The sequence below is a fragment of the Cebus imitator genome, unplaced genomic scaffold (genome assembly GCF_001604975.1).
Source record: "Cebus imitator isolate Cc_AM_T3 unplaced genomic scaffold, Cebus_imitator-1.0 Scaffold128, whole genome shotgun sequence".
NCBI classification, from domain to species: domain Eukaryota; kingdom Metazoa; phylum Chordata; class Mammalia; order Primates; family Cebidae; genus Cebus; species Cebus imitator.
In genome coordinates this window covers 4,168,302-4,190,707 of record NW_016107443.1, presented here as the reverse complement: position 1 = coordinate 4,190,707, position 22,406 = coordinate 4,168,302, and the positions used below count along the sequence as shown (strand labels likewise).

At 31.6% G+C, this 22,406-nt stretch overlaps 1 protein-coding gene across 4 annotated transcripts in view; it reads right to left on the bottom strand.

Annotated features, from left to right (window-relative positions):
- The window catches only part of CNKSR2 (connector enhancer of kinase suppressor of Ras 2), a 291,896-nt gene that overhangs the window by 117,926 nt on the left and 151,564 nt on the right, over nucleotides 1–22,406 (bottom strand). For 2 of the 4 annotated variants that reach the window (XM_017540689.2, XM_037742810.1), the window contains exons 9-11: nucleotides 18,991–19,137; nucleotides 8,505–8,638; nucleotides 3,563–3,774 (exon numbers count right to left, since the gene is read on the bottom strand). In XM_017540689.2, coding sequence (XP_017396178.1) covers nucleotides 3,563–3,774; nucleotides 8,505–8,638; nucleotides 18,991–19,137 — 493 coding nt within the window. The remainder of the gene's footprint in view (nucleotides 1–3,562; nucleotides 3,775–8,504; nucleotides 8,639–18,990; nucleotides 19,138–22,406) is intronic. The other 2 variants (XM_037742811.1, XM_037742812.1) reach the window with 1 other exon arrangement.

Below are 22,406 nucleotides of genomic sequence, written 5' to 3'. Positions count from 1 at the left end.
AAAGAACCAAACAAAAATCTTAGAACTGAAGAATTCAATGAATGAAATAAAAACACACAACTGAGAACTTCAACAACATACTAGCTCATGGTGAAGAAGGAATTTCTGAATATAAGGACAGGTATTTTGAAACAATCCAGTCAGAAGAAAAGAAAGAAAAAAGAATAAAGAAATCCTACATGACAAATGGGACACCATAACGTGACCAAACATTTGAATTTGAGTGTTCCAGTAGTAAATTAATTGGGAAAAGGCATCGAAAACCTATTTGTGATAGTTAATATTAAGTGTCAACTTGATTGGATTGAAGGATGCAAAGTATTGTTTCTGGGTATGTCTGTAAGGGTGTTGCCAGAGGAGATTAATATTTGAGTCAGTGAACCGGGAGAGGAAGATCCACCCTCAATGTTGGTGGGCACTATCCAATTGGCTGCCAGCATGGCTAGAAAAAGCAGGCAGAAGGAGGTGGAATAAGCTGTCTTGCTAAGTCTTTTGGCTTTCATTTTTCTTCCATGCCAGGTGCTTCCTGCCCTTGAATATCAGACTCCAGGTTCTTTGGCCTTTGGATTCTTGGACTTATATCAGTGGTTTACCAGAGGCTCTCAGGCCTTTAGCCACAGTCTGAAGGCTGCACTGTTGGCTTCTCTATTTTTGAGGCTTTGGCACCTGGACTGAGCCACTACTGGCTTCCTTACTCTTCAGCTCGCAGACAGCCTATTGCGGGAGTTCACCTTGTGATTGTGTGAGCCAATTCTGCTTTATAAAGTCCCTTTCATGTATATGTATATCCTATTAGTTCTGTCCCTCTTCTTCAAGGAGAACCTTGACTAATACACTATTTAATGAAATAAGAGCTAAAATCTTCCCAAGTTTTGCAGGCGATATAGGTCATACAAACATACAGGAAGCTCAAAGAACCCCAAACAGATTCAACCCCAAAAAAGTCTTCTCCAAATCTTATATTCAAACTGTCAAAAATCAAAGACACAGAAAAAAATTCTAAAAACAGTAAGAAAAAAGTGTCAGATCACATAAAAAGAACCCCTATCAGAATAACAGTGGATTTCTTAGCAGAAACCTTACAGACCAAGAAAGAACAGGATGATATATTCAAAGTGCTAAAAAAAAAAAATTGTTGGCTAATACTACAACACAATTCAGCATTCACATTATTGGGTATATGTCCAAAGGAAAGGAAATCAGTATGTCAAAGAGATATCTGTACTCTCATGTGTATTGCAGCACTATTAACAATAGCTTAGATATGAAAATTAACCTATGTGTCTATCAGCAGATTAATGGATAAAGAAAATGTGATATATATATATATACATGAATATTATATATAGGATATATATAAAGAATATTATTCAGCTCTAAAAAAGAATGAAATCTTGTCATTTGCGGCAACATGAATGAACCTGGAAGACATTATGTTAAGTAAAATACATTAGGTCCAGAAAGATAAACACTGTGTGTTTACATTTGCAAGTGGGAACTAAAAACATTAAGCTTACAGAGACTAGAACTGTGGTTACTAGAGTCTGAGAAAGGAAGGGGTGAGTAGGAGGGAGATTTGGAAGAAATTGGTTAATGGATATAAAATAACAGCTACATGAGAGAAGTTCTAGTAGTATAGTTAACAATAATTTATGATATAATTTCTAATAGCTAGAAGAGAAGATTTCAAATGTTCCCAACACAAAGAAGTGATAAATGTTTAAGGTGCAAAATATGCTAATTACCCTGATTTGATAATTACACATTGTATACATATATCAAAATATCACTCTGTAGCCCATAAATATGTACAATTACATGTCAGTTTTAAAAAGCTTAAGTTAAAATTGATACTGAGACAGATAATGTTGCTTGCTTCCTTCTCTCTCAAGTATGTATGTATTTCTTTTCCCCTAAGTTGTTTATAAAAAGATATCAAGTATTTATAGGCTCTCTAAATTTTCTAATATTTAAACAGTATTCTATTCTACTGGAGGACATTTGTCACACATGATGGCATTAGGTGCTTTAAACTGTAGTCTGCAGGGACTACCAATTTATAGCCATTCAAGTAAGAACTTAGTAAACATTTTAAAAAATAAAGTCATCAGTAATCAATTACTTTTATTTGGTGACTATAATTTCTCTTAAATTAAACATTAATTATCTACTTAAACCTAAGTAGAAAATAGCCAGATAATACTGGGACACAAACAAAGAAGAGTTGATATACATTACTGCCTATCCAGTAATAGCTAGTCAATTAGTACTTGTGGAATGAATGAATAAGAATAAAAACTTCATATTATTTTATGGGGCAAGGGTAGGGATAGTAGAGATTACAGGTCTCTATACTCTATATTGCAAGTTTACAATATAGTAGAGGAGAAAAGTAAAGGTTCAAATATCTTCCAATACTTAAGAGTTAATTGACACTAGAGTAGTATAGTTGAGGAGCTTATGTTAAAATGTATTATTTATTCTTATGATTAAAAAGCACATGGACAGAGAATAACATAAAGTAATATAAGTATGGTTCCCGTTCTTTAGGGTCATTTTGGGGAAAATTTTTCTTTCATACTTATTACCAAAGAGCTGAAAGGAAATAAGAGATGTATATGAAGTTATGTGATGACTGCTCTTTTGAGACCAAAGGAGGGAGGCAGATGGCCATGATGGACAAGTGAGGAGTATGGATAGAAAGAGGGAGTTAAAAACAACTTTGCTTTTGCTTAGTTCCCATTGAACTAATTAGCAGGGATGCTGCCCTTCCTCAAAGTATAAGACCCTCACTAAAAATGATAAATTTGAAAACTGGAAAGGGAGGGCAGAAACTTTCAATTAAATCCATTCATTCTTGCAAAAGAACCACAAGCTTTACTACTTTAAGCAACTTCATCTGCAAATTTTTCAGATATACTGTAACAATTTTAAGTATATGTGACTGGCTTACTTCTTCAGTCATGAATCAAAGATTAAAACAATCCTAGGCCCATCATAACTCTAGGTCCATTTTTGCCTTAAATACATTATGTTCATCTAATTCTATTAATTCTATTTAAAATCCACTTCCACTCTAATGTCAAATAAATTTTACAGCTTCTTAAAAAAAAAAAAAAAAAAACTGAGGTGAGAATTTTCCCAGAAAATTCTATTTCTTAAAATCCCCGAGGAATAAGGAGATAATTTTATTTTAAATAAGTCATGTTAACAGTGAATATTCATTTAAAAAACAGAAAAGAAAAAATAACTCTTGAATATTCCCAAACTGGCAACATCTAACATATAAGAAGTATATATGATGCTAAAAGGATTTTTATAATTCATTATGAGCTAAAATGTTACCGACTGTTCTTTCTTATCTTTTGAAAATCTTGAATAATTTTTAGTATCATGTCTCATATTGTGGAGATTCCACTTAGAAGCACATGACATACATAGATCAATTATAAAGAATAAAAAGCTCCTAAGTAGCTCTCATAACCCAAAAACCTATTAAAGGAAGTTGAGATTCCCATGCTAGACATATATTCTCATATAAACATAAGAGAAGAATACTTACCATAAGTGGGGGTGCTTTCTCGTCTTCCTTGACTACTTGATCTTCCTTTTTCATATTCATAGCAATATAAGACAGTATCTTCTTCAACAATATTAAACCTCTTTCGATATTCCTGATCCAGAAATGAATTTGGTGATTCCGATCCTTTATGTACTGGCTTGCCCACCATATGTCCTCTAAGGTCTTCACAAGGAAGGTTTCCTTTTTCATCCCTAAAGAAGGGTTAAAGGAGAAGGATGTAGAAACATGTTAGGGTAGTAAATGGCAGAGGGTCTAAAATACTAATAATTTATTCCCAAAGAATATATCTCCTGATCTTTCCAAACTTTCTTTGAGATTTATAAGACAATTTGTAGTTATTCTTATTTTGCTGAAAACAAAACGTGAGTCTCAGAAAGGCTAAATGACTTGCCTCAGTGTTACACAGCTCATAACTGACAGAATTTGAAATGGGCCATGAATCTTTTAACTGTTGCCCAAGTCCATTTTTCACTGTACCATGTCATACATTAATTGCTTTCAGTATTCAAGACAGTAGGTATAATGCTAGTAAAGTTAACTTAAGTATATAGCTTTCTTCTGCCAGTTTACCTTAGCACATAAATTGCTTTTAGTGTTTAAGACAGTGGGTATAATGGTAGTAATGTGAACTTAAGTATAATGCTTTCTTCTGTCAGTTTACCTAATTGATTCTTGGTAGAAAATTGTACTGCTTAAAAACAAAAATGTGTTTAAGAACTACCATAAGGAGCACTGTGGCCTTAGGAACCAAATTAGCATGACATAAACTGGTATTATAAGAAATTCAAACACCATGTTATTAATTTAAAATAAAACTTAATAAAAAAATTATTCTAGGTATTCACACTCTATGTATATCATTTAAGAGTAAAAAGACATGTTCCTAGAACTCATTCTAAATGGATATATAGAAATGTCATCACTCATCGATGCTTCTTGAGGAGATAAGATAAAATAATTTTTTAAAATATGGAGTTTAAGAATGGCATTTAGGGTGATGGCAAGATGATTTTTTTTATTCTATAAGAGTCTAGAGAAAAACATCTCTAATAATTTATGGGCTTGCTAAAACCTATTATTCATATACTGTAATAGGTAATTAAGCCTAAATTAAGCCCATTTTGATAGAAATAGTCCATTTGTGATTCATTAAATTGAATCTTGTTTATTTTATGAAATGTTTCACTGATTACCTATGAACTTTTTGTCAGAAAAGCTTGTCTTCTAGAACATGACTATGCATGTAAATGCAACATTTCTTTTCTTGTGGACCATTAGTTATATTTCTTCCTCATTATTTGTTTCTGGTTACCCTAAACAGTGCCATGAATAAATGCTGTCAAACCAGAAAAACAATTTAATTTTATGTTAAGTGATAAGACTAAATACTTAAATTTATAGAGTAAACTAAATTATAACAAAACAGATAAAAAGAACAAATTTTAAATTAATTTCTATTATATCTTGTAAAATGTTGATGAGCTTATAAAAGTAATGTGAATTCTAAAATATGAGACTCAGCCCAGCAAAAACCTGTATTTCTGTGTGTAAATGTTTAGAATAGATTTGTCCAAATGTAGAAAACTATATACCCAGTATTTGAAATATGTAGAAAGTAGTAAACATCATTCTCCAGACTGACAATCAGTGAGTTTTCTTATCTGTTTAACCCATCACAAGGTGATGTTGTCATTTACATTACCATTTATTCTTTTATTTTCTAAAATAAAAGTATTGCTTATTACCAACATAAAACTATATAGACAGTTCTTAGGCAACATAAAGGAAATAAATATAAAATCCAGACAGAATTTTCTTTTGGCTTTCTGAAAACTTTTCCTGAACAAATTGCCTGGTACTTTCTGTTCCTGCTAGTCCACGATCAACAAGAAATTGATACTGCAACTACCCTGGATGCAGCCCTAACAAATTTGTGGCACTGGAGTAAGGTTATGCCTATCTGTAAATGGACAGATCTTGCACTATGAGGCTTGCGACATCAATGTTAATACAGCTGAAATCAGAGGGTGACTCAGTCCTATTAATACACCAGGCTATATTTATATGGAAACATCTTGGGGCAGAAAATTGAAAGGGATGGTATTTCCTACTCTATAATAATATGAAGGAGGGACCTTTTATCAACAGGGTAGATTTTTTGAAACAAATCTATATAGAATGCAGTAAAATACTGCTGAATTAAGGAAAGTACCAAGCAAAAACAAACTTTTCAGTAGAATGAGTTGATACACGTATTGTGTATGTAAATGTGTGTAAGTATGTATGTGTTAATGTATATATTCATGTCATGAGTCCCTGGAGAACTTAATGTGTTAATTCATTCTGATGTCAAGAATTTGTACACCTTAATGTTGTAAGTTTATGCACATAAATAGTAAATCTGTGCCTTTGCTCTAGAAAGGATTTAAGGAAGCATTACAAGAGCATTGCTTTACTGATCTTTATATTTAATAGCACACAGTACAGTTAATAACAGCTATTAGTACTTAAATGTCATAGTTGTTTGAATACCTATAAATTCTTCATTTTCATCACAGAAAAAGAAATTTGGTTAAGTATAGAAATGTACTATATATAATGATAATGAAACTGTGTATAGTCATAAGACATAAAATAAACATATTCACTTTACATACATGAGTGTTTTCTCTTTTAGAGAAAAAGGCACTTTTACAATACCCTTTTTCCCCTGGAATAAATGTGTTCAAAAAATTGTAACCACATGAAAAAAATTCTGCCTAACTTGAAAACTAGTCCTATCATTTTTCAAGTCCATTTATTTTTTGAGACTAGAGAGCCTTTATTACTTACAATCAAAATCAAACATATATGTTCATATACCACCAAAATGCCTATCCTGTATAAACGAAGTTTTTTAATATAGGGAAAAATGTTCAGAAGAATTAAACTAGGTCCACCAAATTCATCTTCAAAATGAGGAAATGGGGAAAAATTGCCAAGGTTGTATCTATAAAATAATCACGACTACAAAAAAGTTTTGACTGTTAACATCAAGCCAGAAAATGCAGACATTTATATAAGGCTGTGGTTCAAAGGGGCTTTGATGCATGCATTGTTCTGACTCCTATTTTGAAAGATTTTATGACTGGGTAAGCAATAATTTGACTCAAAGTGTTATTTAGAATATTCTGTTAAATTATATACTGATCAACTAAGAATCATTATAGTGATACAGTAAACACTATGAATTTTACAGAAAAGTATGGAGCTTTCAAGCAATTGTGATAAAACAAGGGTCCTTATGTCGATATTTCAATTTCACATTCTCTAGTATTTTTAAATAGTATCTTCAAGCTTTTTATTGACTTCAATTTATAGCCTTTATAATATGTTCACCACACTCAGAAGACGGAACTGGATCATTTTACCCTTTTGTTCTCTTAACTGTATTTTAAATATTTTCTGTAGAGGGGACACTTTCTTTGTAACAAGTTCCTCCCTACCCAAGAGGAAAGAAAAGAATATTTTAAAACTACAGAGATCTGATAAAAATAATCTTTTGATGTCTGTCTGTACATGTAGCCCTCTGAAGTATAAGGTCTCTTAAATAATTATTTGCACTGAAATAAAAATATTTCCAATTAAAATGTAAACCATAAAAAGTCACTTCCTGTTTGGAACACACATACTTTCATTGGTCCTCAAGCAAGAGTATGTGGAAAATCTCACACTGTCTTAAAATAATTAAAAGGCAACTTGCATTTTACTTGGATATTGGATCGATTTGTATATTTGCTTGCAAATTGAACACAAGATTGTAAATTATATATTATATTTATGAAATGCCAGCTTAGTAAACTATATCTTATAAGCCATGTTCCAATGGTTATATTTAATTCTCAAAAATAAGAACTAAAATGTATATAAATTGACTATAGTTTTGTTACTAGATGACAACACAGTATTTCCAGAGAAACCATATTGCCAGGTAGCATTTAGATCATATAATGTTAGTAAACTATTTTCCAAAACACTAAGTATACTAAATAATAATGAAAATTAAACACAAGGAGTTCAGTTCTTTTATATATGAAAGGAATTTAATACTAATTATGGCTTGAAAACAAGAGAACTTAAATTATTGTTTTTGAATGCAGAACTAATTTAAAAACTGAATCAAGTTTTTTGGTTAGTATTAATGATCCCCATTTAGTGCTAGTCCTTTTCCATAATTTTTGTATTTCACAAGGCTGGATATCAGAATGCTTTTAGAAAGAATGCATTATGGCATAAAGCTGTATTCTTCCACATCTGCAAGGAATTTCAAATAAGCATCGATAAATGAAATAGAGATACAGTCTCAAGAAATATAGAAAATAGACATTAAGGGTAATTCATTCCCTTGTAAACTCTACTTCCTGAAAGAAACATTAATGAATTAATGAAATAAAAATTTCAGATACAGGATTATCAGGGGAAAAAAGACATTCTCCCTTGTCATCATTATCAAATAATATCTTCCTCATTACCTACATTTAAGAAAGCATAAAAGTTATCTACAGCTTTCTATATTAAAAAAAAAATGTATGAAATGCTTCAAAGTAACCTGAAATTTTCTGGGACTTTTTAGCCAAAGAGCCTCACTTATTCTTTGTTTATTAAAATAATCCTAATTGTTATTTAATATTACTTTTTCTTTCCTATTATATGAGATAGTATAAGATACTTAATGCACAGCAAGTATTTATATACAAATCAGTTATTATTATTGGCCAACATTCATTCTCTATAATGGGAATGATTCTTCAGAATGTGTTCAGAATTTCAAACTGAGAAAATATTCAAGGTGTTCCTTGAGAATTGACTTTGCAGTTTATATGCTGTTAGGTTTACCATTAGCTAGAAGCTGCCTAGGACAATGTAATAGATAGTTTTATACCTGGGAATATATGGTTCTGCAGGAGGAGGAGGAATGTAGAGATCCTGGAGGGCAGAACTGTCTCTTTTGGTGGGTGTACTGATGGTGCTGGAAGGCGTGGCAACACTGCTTGTGGGACTTCTAGGTATAAGAGGCTGGTTAAAATGAAAAAGAAAATACATACGCACACAAACAACACACAAAACAACAACAACAACAACAACAATGACATAGTTATCATTTTAAAGTTATCTATTTCTGCAAAGCTTTTGAACTTGGCTGAAAAAAAGAACCATGTTATTTAGTACATGGATATTCCTTCCAATCTTCAAAAACAAAAGTATGTTAAAGGTTTCCACTTCACTCCCAACTCACCGTATTCTATGGTATAACCACCTAAATGCTATTTATAAAGCAAAAATACCATGCAGCGTTTCATAATGCGAAGATTTATCTCACAGTTAGAAACTTATTTAAATTTAATTAACTTTGTCAGAATCCCACCTCTGAAAGAACAATAATGATGAGTAAGTCTGAAATATGAGAAAGCTATTTCATATTTTCTCCCAAAAAAGACAAACCATATTTCTACGTTAGTAAAATGTTACAGATGCTCAGAAAAGGTTACAAAAGTGGGAGTATGAAAGGTCAATACGAGAGCTTTTGCTAGAAAAATGTACTTTCTTTCTGTCAATATAAGCATAGCTGTCTTCTCAAAGCCATTTTATGGTACATCATCAAAGGTATGGTAGTTAATTATGTAACATAATCATTTTACCTTTCACAGGCACATACATTTATATATCATTTAAAATAATCTTTAGTTGCATATATAGTTCTCATTTTCAGGCCTGTATTTAAATATTAAATAGGAGGTTGTTTTCTTAAAGTTAAGATAATATATATACTGAATTAAGCAGTACCTGAGGATGCATTAACTTAAGAGCACTCCCAATTCCAAGCTTCACAGCATTTGAAAATAATCTAGTGGTTTGTGAAATTATCCCAAAGTGAAACTAAAAGTCACAAATTTTTATGTTTATCTTACAGATCTTACTGATTAGCTATGTATACAATTAACATATTAAAATAAATATTTTAATGCAATCACAAACACAAAAATAATGATCACAAATGAACTGTATCTTCACATGACAAGATGTTGCCATTTTAGCCAGTATGAAAAGTCTCTTAGCATATTTATATGGACTCACAGTTCTATTATTTTAATATGCATTGCTAGACACTCAAAAAGTGGCATATTACAACTATTTTATATTGTGACAATACTTTTGTACAGATAAACAAAATGTGTTCAAAAAGTCAAGCATAAATACAATAGAGAATACATTGTACATCACTGGGGTAGGCTACATAATTTAGGACTCAGTTCATGGTTTTGACCTTCCCTGTTACACAGCTCACCTTAATAGCTTGAAATCACACATCCTACCAAATGACAGTTAAATTTTAATGTAGTGAAGTAGAAATTAAAGAAAGAGAGAGAGAAAGGGAAAAGGAATGATAATGTAATTTGGGAGTTTACAATATTCTATTTTAGATGGTATTTTTAAAAAGGTCACAAGTTTTACATGTTAATTGAAGAATTGTAAGATATGATAAAATTACACAATAAAGACTATTATGTTTTACTATGCTAATTTTGGAATAGGGTCCAGTTCAACTATGCCTGTCTTTTAGAAACAAAATTTGAGGCAATGGAAAGCCCTGAGATTATAAAGGTAATCAGAGGAGTCACCTGTACGGGTCAATACCATAAATCCCAAGGAAATAAATAACTATTTTCTTTCTAAGGATGTATTTCATGCCTCTACAACAAATCCTTGAATGGCAGATTCAACAATACATACACACAGTCACTGTGATGTGACTTTGTTTATAACTGTTTTCCTCTCTGTCAGGACATCTTGGTTTTAAATACAGATGATGCTAAACAATAAATCTGACCAAAATTTCATCATAATAGAAATGTAGCAAAGAAAACATTCATTTAACAGAATATTATTTTCTAAATTCTTTTAAACAGATACACTGAGAGAAAAACTAATATTCAGTATGCTTTTTAAATGTTCTAATAGCTTTCTTACTTTAAAACAACCTAACACTGCAAATGAACTTAAAATCAAGTTCTAAAAACATAAGCATTTAAAAATAATAAAACTTAAATTTTTATTGTCTTTCCTCTCTTGGAGTCACTATTTCTAATTTGAGGACTTCTCTTCTTTACTTTTACCATCTACAGAACTAAAGATAATTTTTCCTGGTTAGTACCTACCCTTCTTCTCTCCAAACAAAAAAGAAGGGAGAGAAGGATGGAAGGAGGGAAGGAAGAAAAGGAAGGAAGGAAGGAAGGAAGGAAGGAAGGAAGGAAGGAAGGAAAAAAGGAAGGAAGAAAGGTAGAAAGGAAGCAGGGAAGGAGGGAAGGTAGAAAGGAAGGAGGGAAGGAAGGAAGGAAGGAAGGAAGGAAGGAAGGAAGGAAGAAAAGAAGGAAGGAAGGAAGGAAGGAAGGAAATAGTAGTAGTCAATGGTTAGAAGCATATTTTAAAATAGATACACCTGAAGTGTGAGGTAAAGACCAAAGAAATATTTTATTCTGCCTGAACTATTACCAGGATTGTCAACCTAGGGTACTTGTATCTTTCCCCTTCTAATTAATGTAATTATTAGCCCTCAATGTTCTTCAAACTGCTATTACTCTAGGGTTCTATGTTTAGCAAACAGTTGCTATTAATGTTATCAGTTAATGTTATTAGCTAAATTAGCACATACATAGAGGGAAAGGACTCTTAAATATGCTTAAATACATAACAGGTTTGATTATACCAAGCTGGTTCAATTAATTGAATTGGTTGAAAAAAACCTAACATATTACTTCAGAGAAAAAAGGAATTAGGCAATCCTATTGCTTAACTCATCTGGCTTGTTATTTTATTGACTGGTAAGTCACAGAAAATATTTCAACTGGTTTATCATGGAAACACCATCTGGCTCATCAGTATGCCTTGTACCAAGTAAAGCTCATTGTAAATATTCAATATATTCAGTATATTTATCTCTACTAATTGTGCTATTTTTAACAAGCTAATCCAAGCTAAAAAATAAACATTCTTTTTGAGAATCACATTTAAAAAACTAGACATTAAGCAATAGAAAAATAAAGTTTAGTAAAGTACAACCTTCATGGAAAAATAAAAATTAACTACTTAATCCAAAGGGGTCTTTGTGAAAATTTAAGATTATAGTCTCTTAAATAAAACATTTCTAACTTTAAACAAAAATTGAAAGAGTAAAAAATCAAATGACTGAATGTAAAAGGCATTAAAGGACATTAGAAAGACAGGTGAAATTTGACTAAATCACATACAGAATAAATGATATAATTAGCTAAAATTATCAGTGAGAAACTCCTAGTTGTAACAAATGACATTAAAAATACATCTACCACCAATAGCCATTAACTTAAATGCACAGAAAGTAACAAATTTAGCTTCTCTCAACTCAAAACACAGAATTCTTTCAGCATTCAAGTTTTAATAGGCATATTCCTTAGATTGAAAAAAATCTAATGAGGAGGATATAATACAAAAAGACAGCTTCTCCTATCCTGGCAACATTCACTTATAATCATTTGTTTATAATACAGCATAAGAAAAGTATAGTTACTGTTTCACTACAAAGAAATTTCAATTTAAGAAAAAAGGTGGAATTACATTTTGACCTTCTCCTATATTGGCAAAATTTGAATGGGAAGAAAATTAGTAACTATCAACAATTATGTATAAAATACAAGGTGATTGCTTTAGGATTGCATCTTGTTATTGAAAGTAAACATGAAGCTTCAGTATAATTTGATCTTCTGTGGTATGTAATCAAGTATGACACAGATCCATTTTGATCCCATCCAAAGGGGTTTATTTTCTGGAAGGATCCTGTCATATCATTTAGCTTTCATTTCAATGGTCCTTGTGAGATGAAGCTCTCCTTCCACATATTCAATGAGGCTCCAACAGGGAAGACACATTTGCATGTATGTTGTGGCTCTTGTAAAAACAAGTCTATGATAGATTTCTGAGGGCACAGGCATGCATCCCTTAAAATGTCCAAATCCTAAATAAAATGATCATATGTATCTCTTCAAACATACATGATAACCTTAGGTCAATTAATGATAACGTACTACTGTTAATTTGCTACTGTTAGAAATGTTCTACGTAAAACTTATACATATATTTTTTCATACTGTCAGTTTCAATGTATACTTTTAAACTGTGCCCCCAAATAGGGTATGGCACAAACTTTCCTCTTAATTATGAGCAATAACTTTAGCAATAATATCCTACTTATCCAGCTCAAACGTCATTGGAAGATTTTGATTGTTTTAAAATAAAATTTTGTAAGCTAAAGCTTTAAATCCTCTGATGGCTCAGGTCTCATTTTAAAACCCTGATTGCTGAGATCTTTTCTTTGTGTGCACATATGGAAGGTATTGGTGTACCTCTGAAATCGCTATAGTCTTAAAGACCATGAGAAAAGACTTCGATACTTAAGAAACTACATTTGATGTTGAGGTTTTACTCAAAACATTTTACATTTTAACATCTCTGGGCAAGCATATCTTAATTCAGTTGTCCCTCTTTCTAGTAAGTGACCCAGCTTTGATAGTGCTTGAATGAAACTAATGACATAAAGACAACTCCAATGCTAAATATTAAAACAGTGCATTACACATTTATGTAGTTATCTCTAAAGTTCACTAATGCCAAGATCAAACAGAACTTGCTTTGCTTCCAGGGGGCAAATACCCACTGAAACACAAATAATTGTATGAAGTATAAAACCTGGCCATTTATTTTATTCACTCTTGGGAATAAACACAGACTCAAATGGATCACAATACCCCATCATTCCAGCACAGAACATTCACGTAAGTCCTTATTCAGTTCAAACACATTTTTAATTCCCAACACTAGTAGAAGAACATTGTTTTATATTGACTCTTAATAATCTAAGCAAATGCTTCAGAGAAAATGTATTCTGAATTTTGGGTGGCAAGAATTCACATATAAATTTTGTAGTTTCTTGACCATGTAAAGAAGGTTAGCTCTAATTTGGTAAATTATTGGGAATACTTTTTTTTTCTGGCCAAGCTTTTCATAAGTAGTAAATTATTTGAAAAGAACTGAAGCAAGGGAAATGCATATATTTAAAATTCTCCCACTTTCAGTTCTTTCACAGCTTTTTCCAGAATGCAAATTTATAAATACAAAAGGTTTGAGTCTCATTTTATAAGCATATAATTTTTCTTTCCTGTCAGAAACCAAGAAAACAAGTGTTTTTTCCGACCAAAGATTTGATCAGGAAACCGTATCGACTTAGTTTGAAAAATACAGATATAAATGCCTAAAATATGTATTACTTATACAGCATATAACTAATAAAGACTTAAGAGTCACACATAAAATGGCTTTTACCATCAAATCATGAAATATTGCACATTGTATTGAGGCTGATACTAGTGTCTTTAATCCTGCATTGTCCAGTCTTATGGGCATAATTAAAGTACAACATTAATACTGGACTTACATTTTTTCAAATTATAGTAAACATCATTTTGGGGATGTTAACTAAAGAAAGAATAGACAATTTTTACATCATAGGTGATTATCTGTAGCTAGTATTAAAATCTTGAAAGCATTTGGCTCAAAAATAAAAATGTGACTTAGATCCTTTGGCTGATTTGCTTAAACATTGGTGAACTAAAATTTGACAATTACTTGCAGCTATTTACTCATTCGAGTATGTAAAACATACAGTTGTTTCTGGCTCCCAGTCAGCAAAATTACATTTTTAGTTAAAAATTTATTTTCTTCTCTAGTGCCATATCTAATACTATTTCTTGCTCTCTTTAAAATATGCTTTTAAAACAAAACTCTCAGAAACATAAATTTTTCATCACTAAATTTTTAGTCACATCTACCTGCAACTTGAATATTAAATTTTGTTGTTAAACTTACGTATTTTGATTTTTCCAGAATGACTTTAACCATTCATATCTGTATATATTTGCAATCTAATGCAATCAACATTCTCCAGTTGTTACACCAGTTGATAGACAAAATCCACTACTATAACTCTTTTCTATTTATTTTCTGCTCAAAGTTATTTAAATATGCTGTAAAAATGGCGTCAAGGTAATGCTAAACAATAAAATTTAAATGGAAAAGCACAAAATCACAATATCATACAAGTTACTACAGTTTAGGAACCTAATTATAATGTTACAGCTTGATGTTATTTTATATAAAAATGTCTTGAACAATATATGTTATTATGTTGAGAATTCCAGCACTGATTTTAGTGATAATTTCTGAGATGCATTCTCACCTAAATAAATAAATAAATAAATAAATAAATAAAGCTGGGCTCTTAAATGTTTTAAAAATCATTGATTCCCAGTGATGATTTCAAGGAACATTCTTGGCAGTGTCCAGATACTTCTCCTATACATATCTCACAAGAAGAAAAGAACACTACGCATCTATGCTCGTGGTCTACACATATTAATTTAAAACCACAAACATCTAAAAATATACCTTGAGGTTTATCCACAGTTCTCCGAGGTTTTTTTTTTTTTTTCACCGAATTAGAAGAACTTGACGATAGGCAATCACCATGCTTATCAAAATGCAAGAAATTAGCAGAGTGTTACTAAAAAGATGTTTTGAAAAGCAGCTTTCAGAAAGCAAGGAATCCCTGGTTTGCTTTCTTAGAATAAAAGATTCTATCTCAGATGAGACATCTTTACTTTTTACAAATGGGTGAAAATGATGACAGAATTAAAGCTTCCAGATATTATTAAATCTGCCTGTAGTGTCTGACTAAGAAATGTTTAATCCTTCCCTTCTATCACAAATTATTTGAGAAATCAGGAATTCATCAAAAGAGCTGCCAATTTAATGAAATGTACTAATGAAATTGTTCTGTGAGTATGAAGTTGAATTGCATGCTTTTGTTTAATTGGCTATAATTTCATGAGTGAATTTCAAAAGAAAATGCAAATCAAAATTCATCATTGTAGTTATTCAATATTGGAAGTCACTATACATTTTAGTATTTTTAGAAATAAAACTACTACTTTAATTAAAACATGTGATATTCTTTGACAGTTTTCTACCTTAGGGTAGATAAGGTTGTTTTATTTGTGTAGATAAAAACAATTACTTATAAGTTTAAAAAATAAGTATTCCTTATGTTAGGATAAAATTGTTTATTAAAAAGATACATGTATTAGTGCCTACCTCCATACTACACAAACTTTTCTATATTTTATCTAAAAATGCTGTCAGGTAAATTAAGCCTGGATAGTATTTTCAAAAAGACTAAATAGACATATTGAGTTAAATGCCACAGATTCTTTCCTTTCATATCCTGTATTTTAAATAATTATTGGTAGACTACTGGTACACCCTATGAAAAAAGAAATAGCCAAATTTCCATTTTTTCAAGTTTGAATGCTGAAGATTTATATTTGGATGAGTTGATGGACATTTTGGTTCCAGTGTATTTCTGCACATACCAGAAGCAAGAATACCATAAAATGGCACTTGTGTTTACAGAGAGGATTACTAAACTACGTTTAGCTGTTACGTTTCATATCTGAGGTAGTTCCTTAGGTACTAGGAAGAAAATGTGACCTCAGATAAAGTTATGATGTTATACAAAACTGACTTTAAGACCTTCTCATCGTACTTTAAGACCTTTAACTTTTTTCCCACTGGAGGCAGTGTACCTTCAACCTCCAGATCCTGGTACCTTGAGATTTTGTCCATCTTTTGCACCAAAATCTATAATTTATAAAAATTTTGACTAGTTTTCATTATGCTTTCAAGTGTCTTTGCATTTTAGCATAAGCCAGATCTTTAAGATTAATGCAGAATTCTGTAATGGTTCAATTTCAGGTCTTCGAAACAGGCTTCAGGGAGATTTGGTGGTGGTGTGGCATGTGAGAGGTATCCATTTTCCTTACTTCTAAGATCTTGTTTTAGCCACTAGAAAGTATTTAATTAACACCAATACTCTTTCCTCTGCTCTGTAAAAAGGCAACAACTGAAGCAATTCTCAAAATGTTAGAAGCCATCTCCCCTCCCCCAACCAATAGTATTATTTATCTATTGGTGGTTGACTTTCGCCAATAGATTTTAGGTAAAGCAAATTCAGCTGAAATGACAAATTTACAAAATGTCAATATATATAGCACTTATATAATGCTGATTTCCTCTTTTTCAGATTTCAGCATTTTGAAAAAGTAAATTTACAAATACACGCAACATAGCTGAATAAGCAATGAGGAATACAAATAATTAGTGATCTGATGAGGCACATTTCTCAGAATTTGGAATGGATCTAGAAATAGTCCCTTAAGAGTAAGGCACTTACAGTGTAAGGAATGGTATGAGGTAATTTTTAAAATTAAAGTCCTTTTACTCTAGGTCTGAATACATACATCAAATGTATAAGTAACAAAAAAGTTGATCTTTCAATTATTTCAGCATTTTATATAAAAATGATTCTTAACTGGGTACTACCATTACCTTAACTCTCCACTTCAGTGTGCATAAAATAATATAACAGGGGAATAGATTATAAATGCCTGTGCTAGAGATACTCCCTCAGAGTGCATGGAGCAACAAGAAACTAGAATATATTTGGTGTTTAATGTGAAATATGAGGGACTAAAGAAGAGTTATTAAATTTCACCTCACATATACAGAGAAGAAAACCTAATGGCTGAAAGTTCAAGCCTCTTTTTCAGGGTTCCCACACCCTTACACTTTGAAGGATCTTTGGGGAAGACATGGCAATAGGAAACTCCAGAGGGGAACACCAAAGCAAATTACAATGCAGTGAAAAAAAAAATGATGTAATGGGAAAGTCTGATCTACTCATCTATGACTTAGATAATGAGGCTAATACTGACCTCTGAACTGTAATGATCATCAAATATCTTTGATAATAAACATATATGCAAGTCAAATGGATTTGGACATATTAATACAGTTTTACATATATTAATTTGAAAAATAGACTCATATTAAAATTTTAAAGGCCTTAATGTTGACATATATATGCATTTTTGCATTACTTAAGTATAATGCCAACAGCCAGTAAGTAGTAATGTTTTAAACAATGAGAAATCATTATAATCTATAAAGCCATTCATGTATAACAAAGAATTTGATTCTTAGGAAAAAAAAATCTGTGAATAACAAAAGGTACTAACATAGAGCTTCATAACAATTTACATAGCCATGAAAACAATGCATTTCATATACTGCTTTCCTTTATAATATGAACAACGGGTCATATTACAGTTCAATGGGCAATCTAATTTTTTTTAAATTAACTTCTAAGAGAAGGTAATAGTCTGTTATTTAAAAATGTAAGTTTTGTAAAGGACAAAAATTTCCTAAGTTTAAAGATTATATCCTGACTAAAATAGAAGAAAATGCATTATATTCTTGCCTTTCATCAATAAGAATCATATTTTTATGACTTTCAAGAAAACTGTTAATAAATATGTTATCAATGTTAAGAGTAATGTTTCCTGCTGAAGAGTGATGCTTCATGCTGAAGAAAAATGCAAAAATTCTAATGCAACAATTTCCCTATTTAATGCCACCTTGCGTGGTGGAAAGAGAAAAATGATCAGTCATGAGGAATGTACACGGTACATTTTTTTTAAGAGATGGAGTCTCTGTTTCCCAGGCTGGAGTGCAGTAGCATGATCATAGCTCACTGCAGCCTCAAACTCCTGGGCTCACGTGATCCTCCCACCTCAGCCGCCCAAGTAGCTGGGACTACAGGCACATACCACCATGCCCGGCTAATTTTTAAATTTTTTGTAGAGTGGGGGTTTTGCTATGTTGCCCAGGCTGGTCTTGAACTCCTGGCCTCAAGCGATTCACCCACCTCAGCCTCCAAAAGTGCTGGGGTTACAGATGTGAGCCACTGTGCCTAGCTTGTACTAGATACATTTTAATTACTAATATAAAATTTCATTTTCCTACTATTTATAAATTACTATTATTATTTTATGAATTGATTTCAAAAAAATTCTATAAGCTATCAATTAGCTTCTAAAAGAATATGTGGGTATAACATAAAATAGATCACATTATAAAAACGAAACATCTCATTTTCATTCTATCAATATTTCGGCATGAAATAAATTGTGACCTTTTGGAATTATGCTTTAAATGTTTACAAATTAAGGCAGAGTTGTTTTTCATTTGGGTTTTAGATACTCTCAGATTTCATCACAATTAAGCCTATTAGCATAGCTGTGAAGAGATCATTTCACAAACAACTTTTCAAAAGCATACAAGATTAATCCATATGCTGCTGAGATGAGGCACAATAAAGAAGCATTACTGAGATAATCTATGGCTAAAATGATGGTGTATGACTTATGATTAAGCTTCATTACCTGCAGAGCAAGGGGCTTCCATCTCATATTTTTCAGTAAAGCTGGTGCTGAGGTAAGCATGCTCTGAGGTCGCTTTTTCAAAGTTAAGATAACACCACTCGGGTCCTCTCGTAGTGCATTCACCAAATTTTTCAACTGCCACCCCACCTGGTAACCAGCAAAATCATTACAATAAAATTGAGGTACAGTATTCAAAGATTTAATGTTCTCCCCCTTTAATAAGATTAGTTAAAAAATCACATAATTGGTGTACCATCCTATCAATTTTCAGGAGATACATACTCAAGAAAGAAATTTTATCTTTGAATTGATTAACCATGTTATTGCATTAGTCCATATCATTATGAGACAACATAATGGACATTTACCATGTCAAAGCAAAGACTGAAATGGTATCCTACCAATGGAGTAATTCAGAATGTAACAAACTTATGTCACCATTAGTGTTGCTCAGCTGCTAGGTCTAGATCCAAGCTCTGTTCACAAGTACGATTTAAAAACCTACATGCCTGAATACAAGGATTTGGCAATGTCCTGAGCTTATAAACTAAACCACATGCTTTCTCATCACCATCTTTTAGAGATAAGTGGTACAAGTGTCTCTAAATTAGACAGATATTTTACTACCAATAGCTGGTACTGACACACCAAGGCAACATTTTTATGCATGGACAATAGCAGCAATACAAAAAACCTTTTACCATGCTATAAAGACAGAACAAAAATAACAAGGTAATACTACTCCAATGGAGCAGCTATTGGAAATGTATTCCAAACAACCCTATAAACTTAAAATATAATGTGCTAAATTTAATGTAGCCATTCTATTTGATTATCACCTAAAAACATATTGTGTAATTAAACCAAAGTACTTGACAAATGTCTTGAAATCTGGCTCAACTATTACCCCTGTTAAATTACTTCACTCTGCATCCTTTTAAAATTCTGAACACAGAATAATTTTTGTTACTTTCCTTTCAAAATGGACTAGTGATGCAGTACCAGGCAACTGAAATCCTAGAAACTATGCTTTAAAGAAACACATTAAAATATCTATTATTCCAAAGTTTTTTTAAAAAAAGCATTTCACATTTAAAAGACAGAACTTTTTATCCCAAACTCTAATGAATTATATTTTTCCAGGATGTGTTATATAAATACGCTAGGTCAAAATTTATCCTTTATTGCATGTAGGATTTAGCAAATGGTCTGAAAAGTGACACAGTTTCTTCCTAGGCATCCAAGTTAAAGAGAACTGGTGCCTTTTGTCTAATCATCATCATGTTTTTGCCTGGAAGATATCTGTCAAGCTGGAGAGAATGAGCAGTTCCACCGAAAGCAGCACACACCCCTAGTCTATGAAGAAGAGGTAATCTGGAATGCAGCTATTATAGAATAATAGGGACTTTGGTATATTTAATAAGCATTCATCTAAATTATAACCTCAACTATAGCTGAACTGAGTGTTGGTGAAATTAGAACAAACAAGAAGTGAGATGTTATAATGCTTAAAATCTCAGGGGGTCTCAGATATATATCAAAATGATCATTATGACACTTGGATAACCTGAATGAAAAAAAAATCACGTTAATGTAGATCAACCACAGTAATGGAACTAGTCAAGTGCCTCACCTTACATGTAAGTGGGGGCTGTTATGTGCCCAAAGGTGTATTACATTGATACTGATTCATCTGATAGCTATGTAGTATCCCTACAGCCAAGAATCAAAGCAAAGGGAGTACAAATCCAAGGGTTCACTTTGCTTGCCCAAAAAAATATGAATGCACATTTTTAATTACAAGTTTGGAGGGAGAAAAACATACTACTTATAAGTAGAGTTTAGGAATAACTTATTACTGATAGCCACATTTTATTATTTACTTTATTCACTTAAATAATTGCTAACTATACTAAAGTGGTCAATTTGATGGCCATAATCTGTCTTCCAGCGTGTTTTTCTCAATGATCAACCAGCGTGTTTTTCTCAATGATCAACACGTTGATTTCTACCCATCAATTTCTTTTCATTTTACTTATTATAAAATTTGAAGATGTTTAAGGTTACATGGTATTTTCCTGTGAAATTTTCAGTGGAATTTGATTCATCCTATTCTTTTACACTTTCTACATGTTCTTTTAAAGTAACAATTCCAAAAAATAGAATTGCTTTTCTATCAGAAAGTAGAATTAGTTTCTGACAAGAAAATTCATTTGGGTGCATTTTAATTTTACAGCTGAATGTTATTTAATGGCAGAAAATTTGGGTATCTAATTTTACTACTTTAAAATAATAATTATTGACATAATATTAACAATGTTTTAAAGAAAAGCAAAGAAACATACATCAAGACTGTATTGTATATGTCTTTGGCTCCCAAATTCTACTTCCACTACTATAGGGAAATGATTGGATAAAAGTATCCAAATAAATGTGCAACATATATGTCACAGTATTGTTTAAATCAACCAAAAACTGTACATTATGTAAATGTATCCATCAGTAAGGGATATAAAAATTGCTGTGGGGAAAAAGTGAGTTCCAAAATAGCAGATATAATTTAATTTAATTTTTGTTAAAGAATGTATATAAATATAGGAAACAACATTAATGGTGGTTATATTAAAGGGAGTAAGGACTTGCAATATATACTTTCTTCTTTATACTTTTATTTCCTAAACTTTTGGCAATAAGCACAAGTTATTCTTCTAAACAAGCAAATAAAACCAACAAAATACATGAACCTAGTCTATGAATAGCAATATTCAAATTAGAAATAATAAATTTTATAAATTACCTAATCAGGACTGTTTGTTATGGATGGAAAATTTCCACCAAAATTGCAGAACCAGAAAGACAACACTACTATTTTAAACACTAAAAGGTGATGACGGAGAAATAAAAATCTGTTCTATGCATTATACCTTGATGACTGGCAAGAGAGAATACAAATTCATTATTCGGTTGTACTCAATAAGTCAAGAACTATACTAACCACTGATTTTTGATTCAGTGAATTATCTCAGTAGATACTCCACTTAAGCATCAAGTCAGTTTCACTTAGAAATTATTAAATGGGAATGAGGCCCACTGAGTAATTTACAGTCTGTGTAACATTTTTCTTTATAACATATGTAGGTTTTAGCTATATCAGTTCTATCTCAGTACTTGTATACAGATAAACAGTAACTAGAGCTGCGACTTTCTCATTTGAATAGTCCTTTTTTTGTTTAGTCCTTTATCAGGCTCCTTAATTTGGATCATTTCTATCTTTTTGTCTACATATAGTTCTTAACACTTTTCCCCCATTTACTGGTTTTGGTCATGTTCTACTAGAAGTAAATATGACATCATGCTAGTGCTCTAGTAAAAATAATTCCAAGCTATCATCCTGTGATATTCCAACATACCTTCAG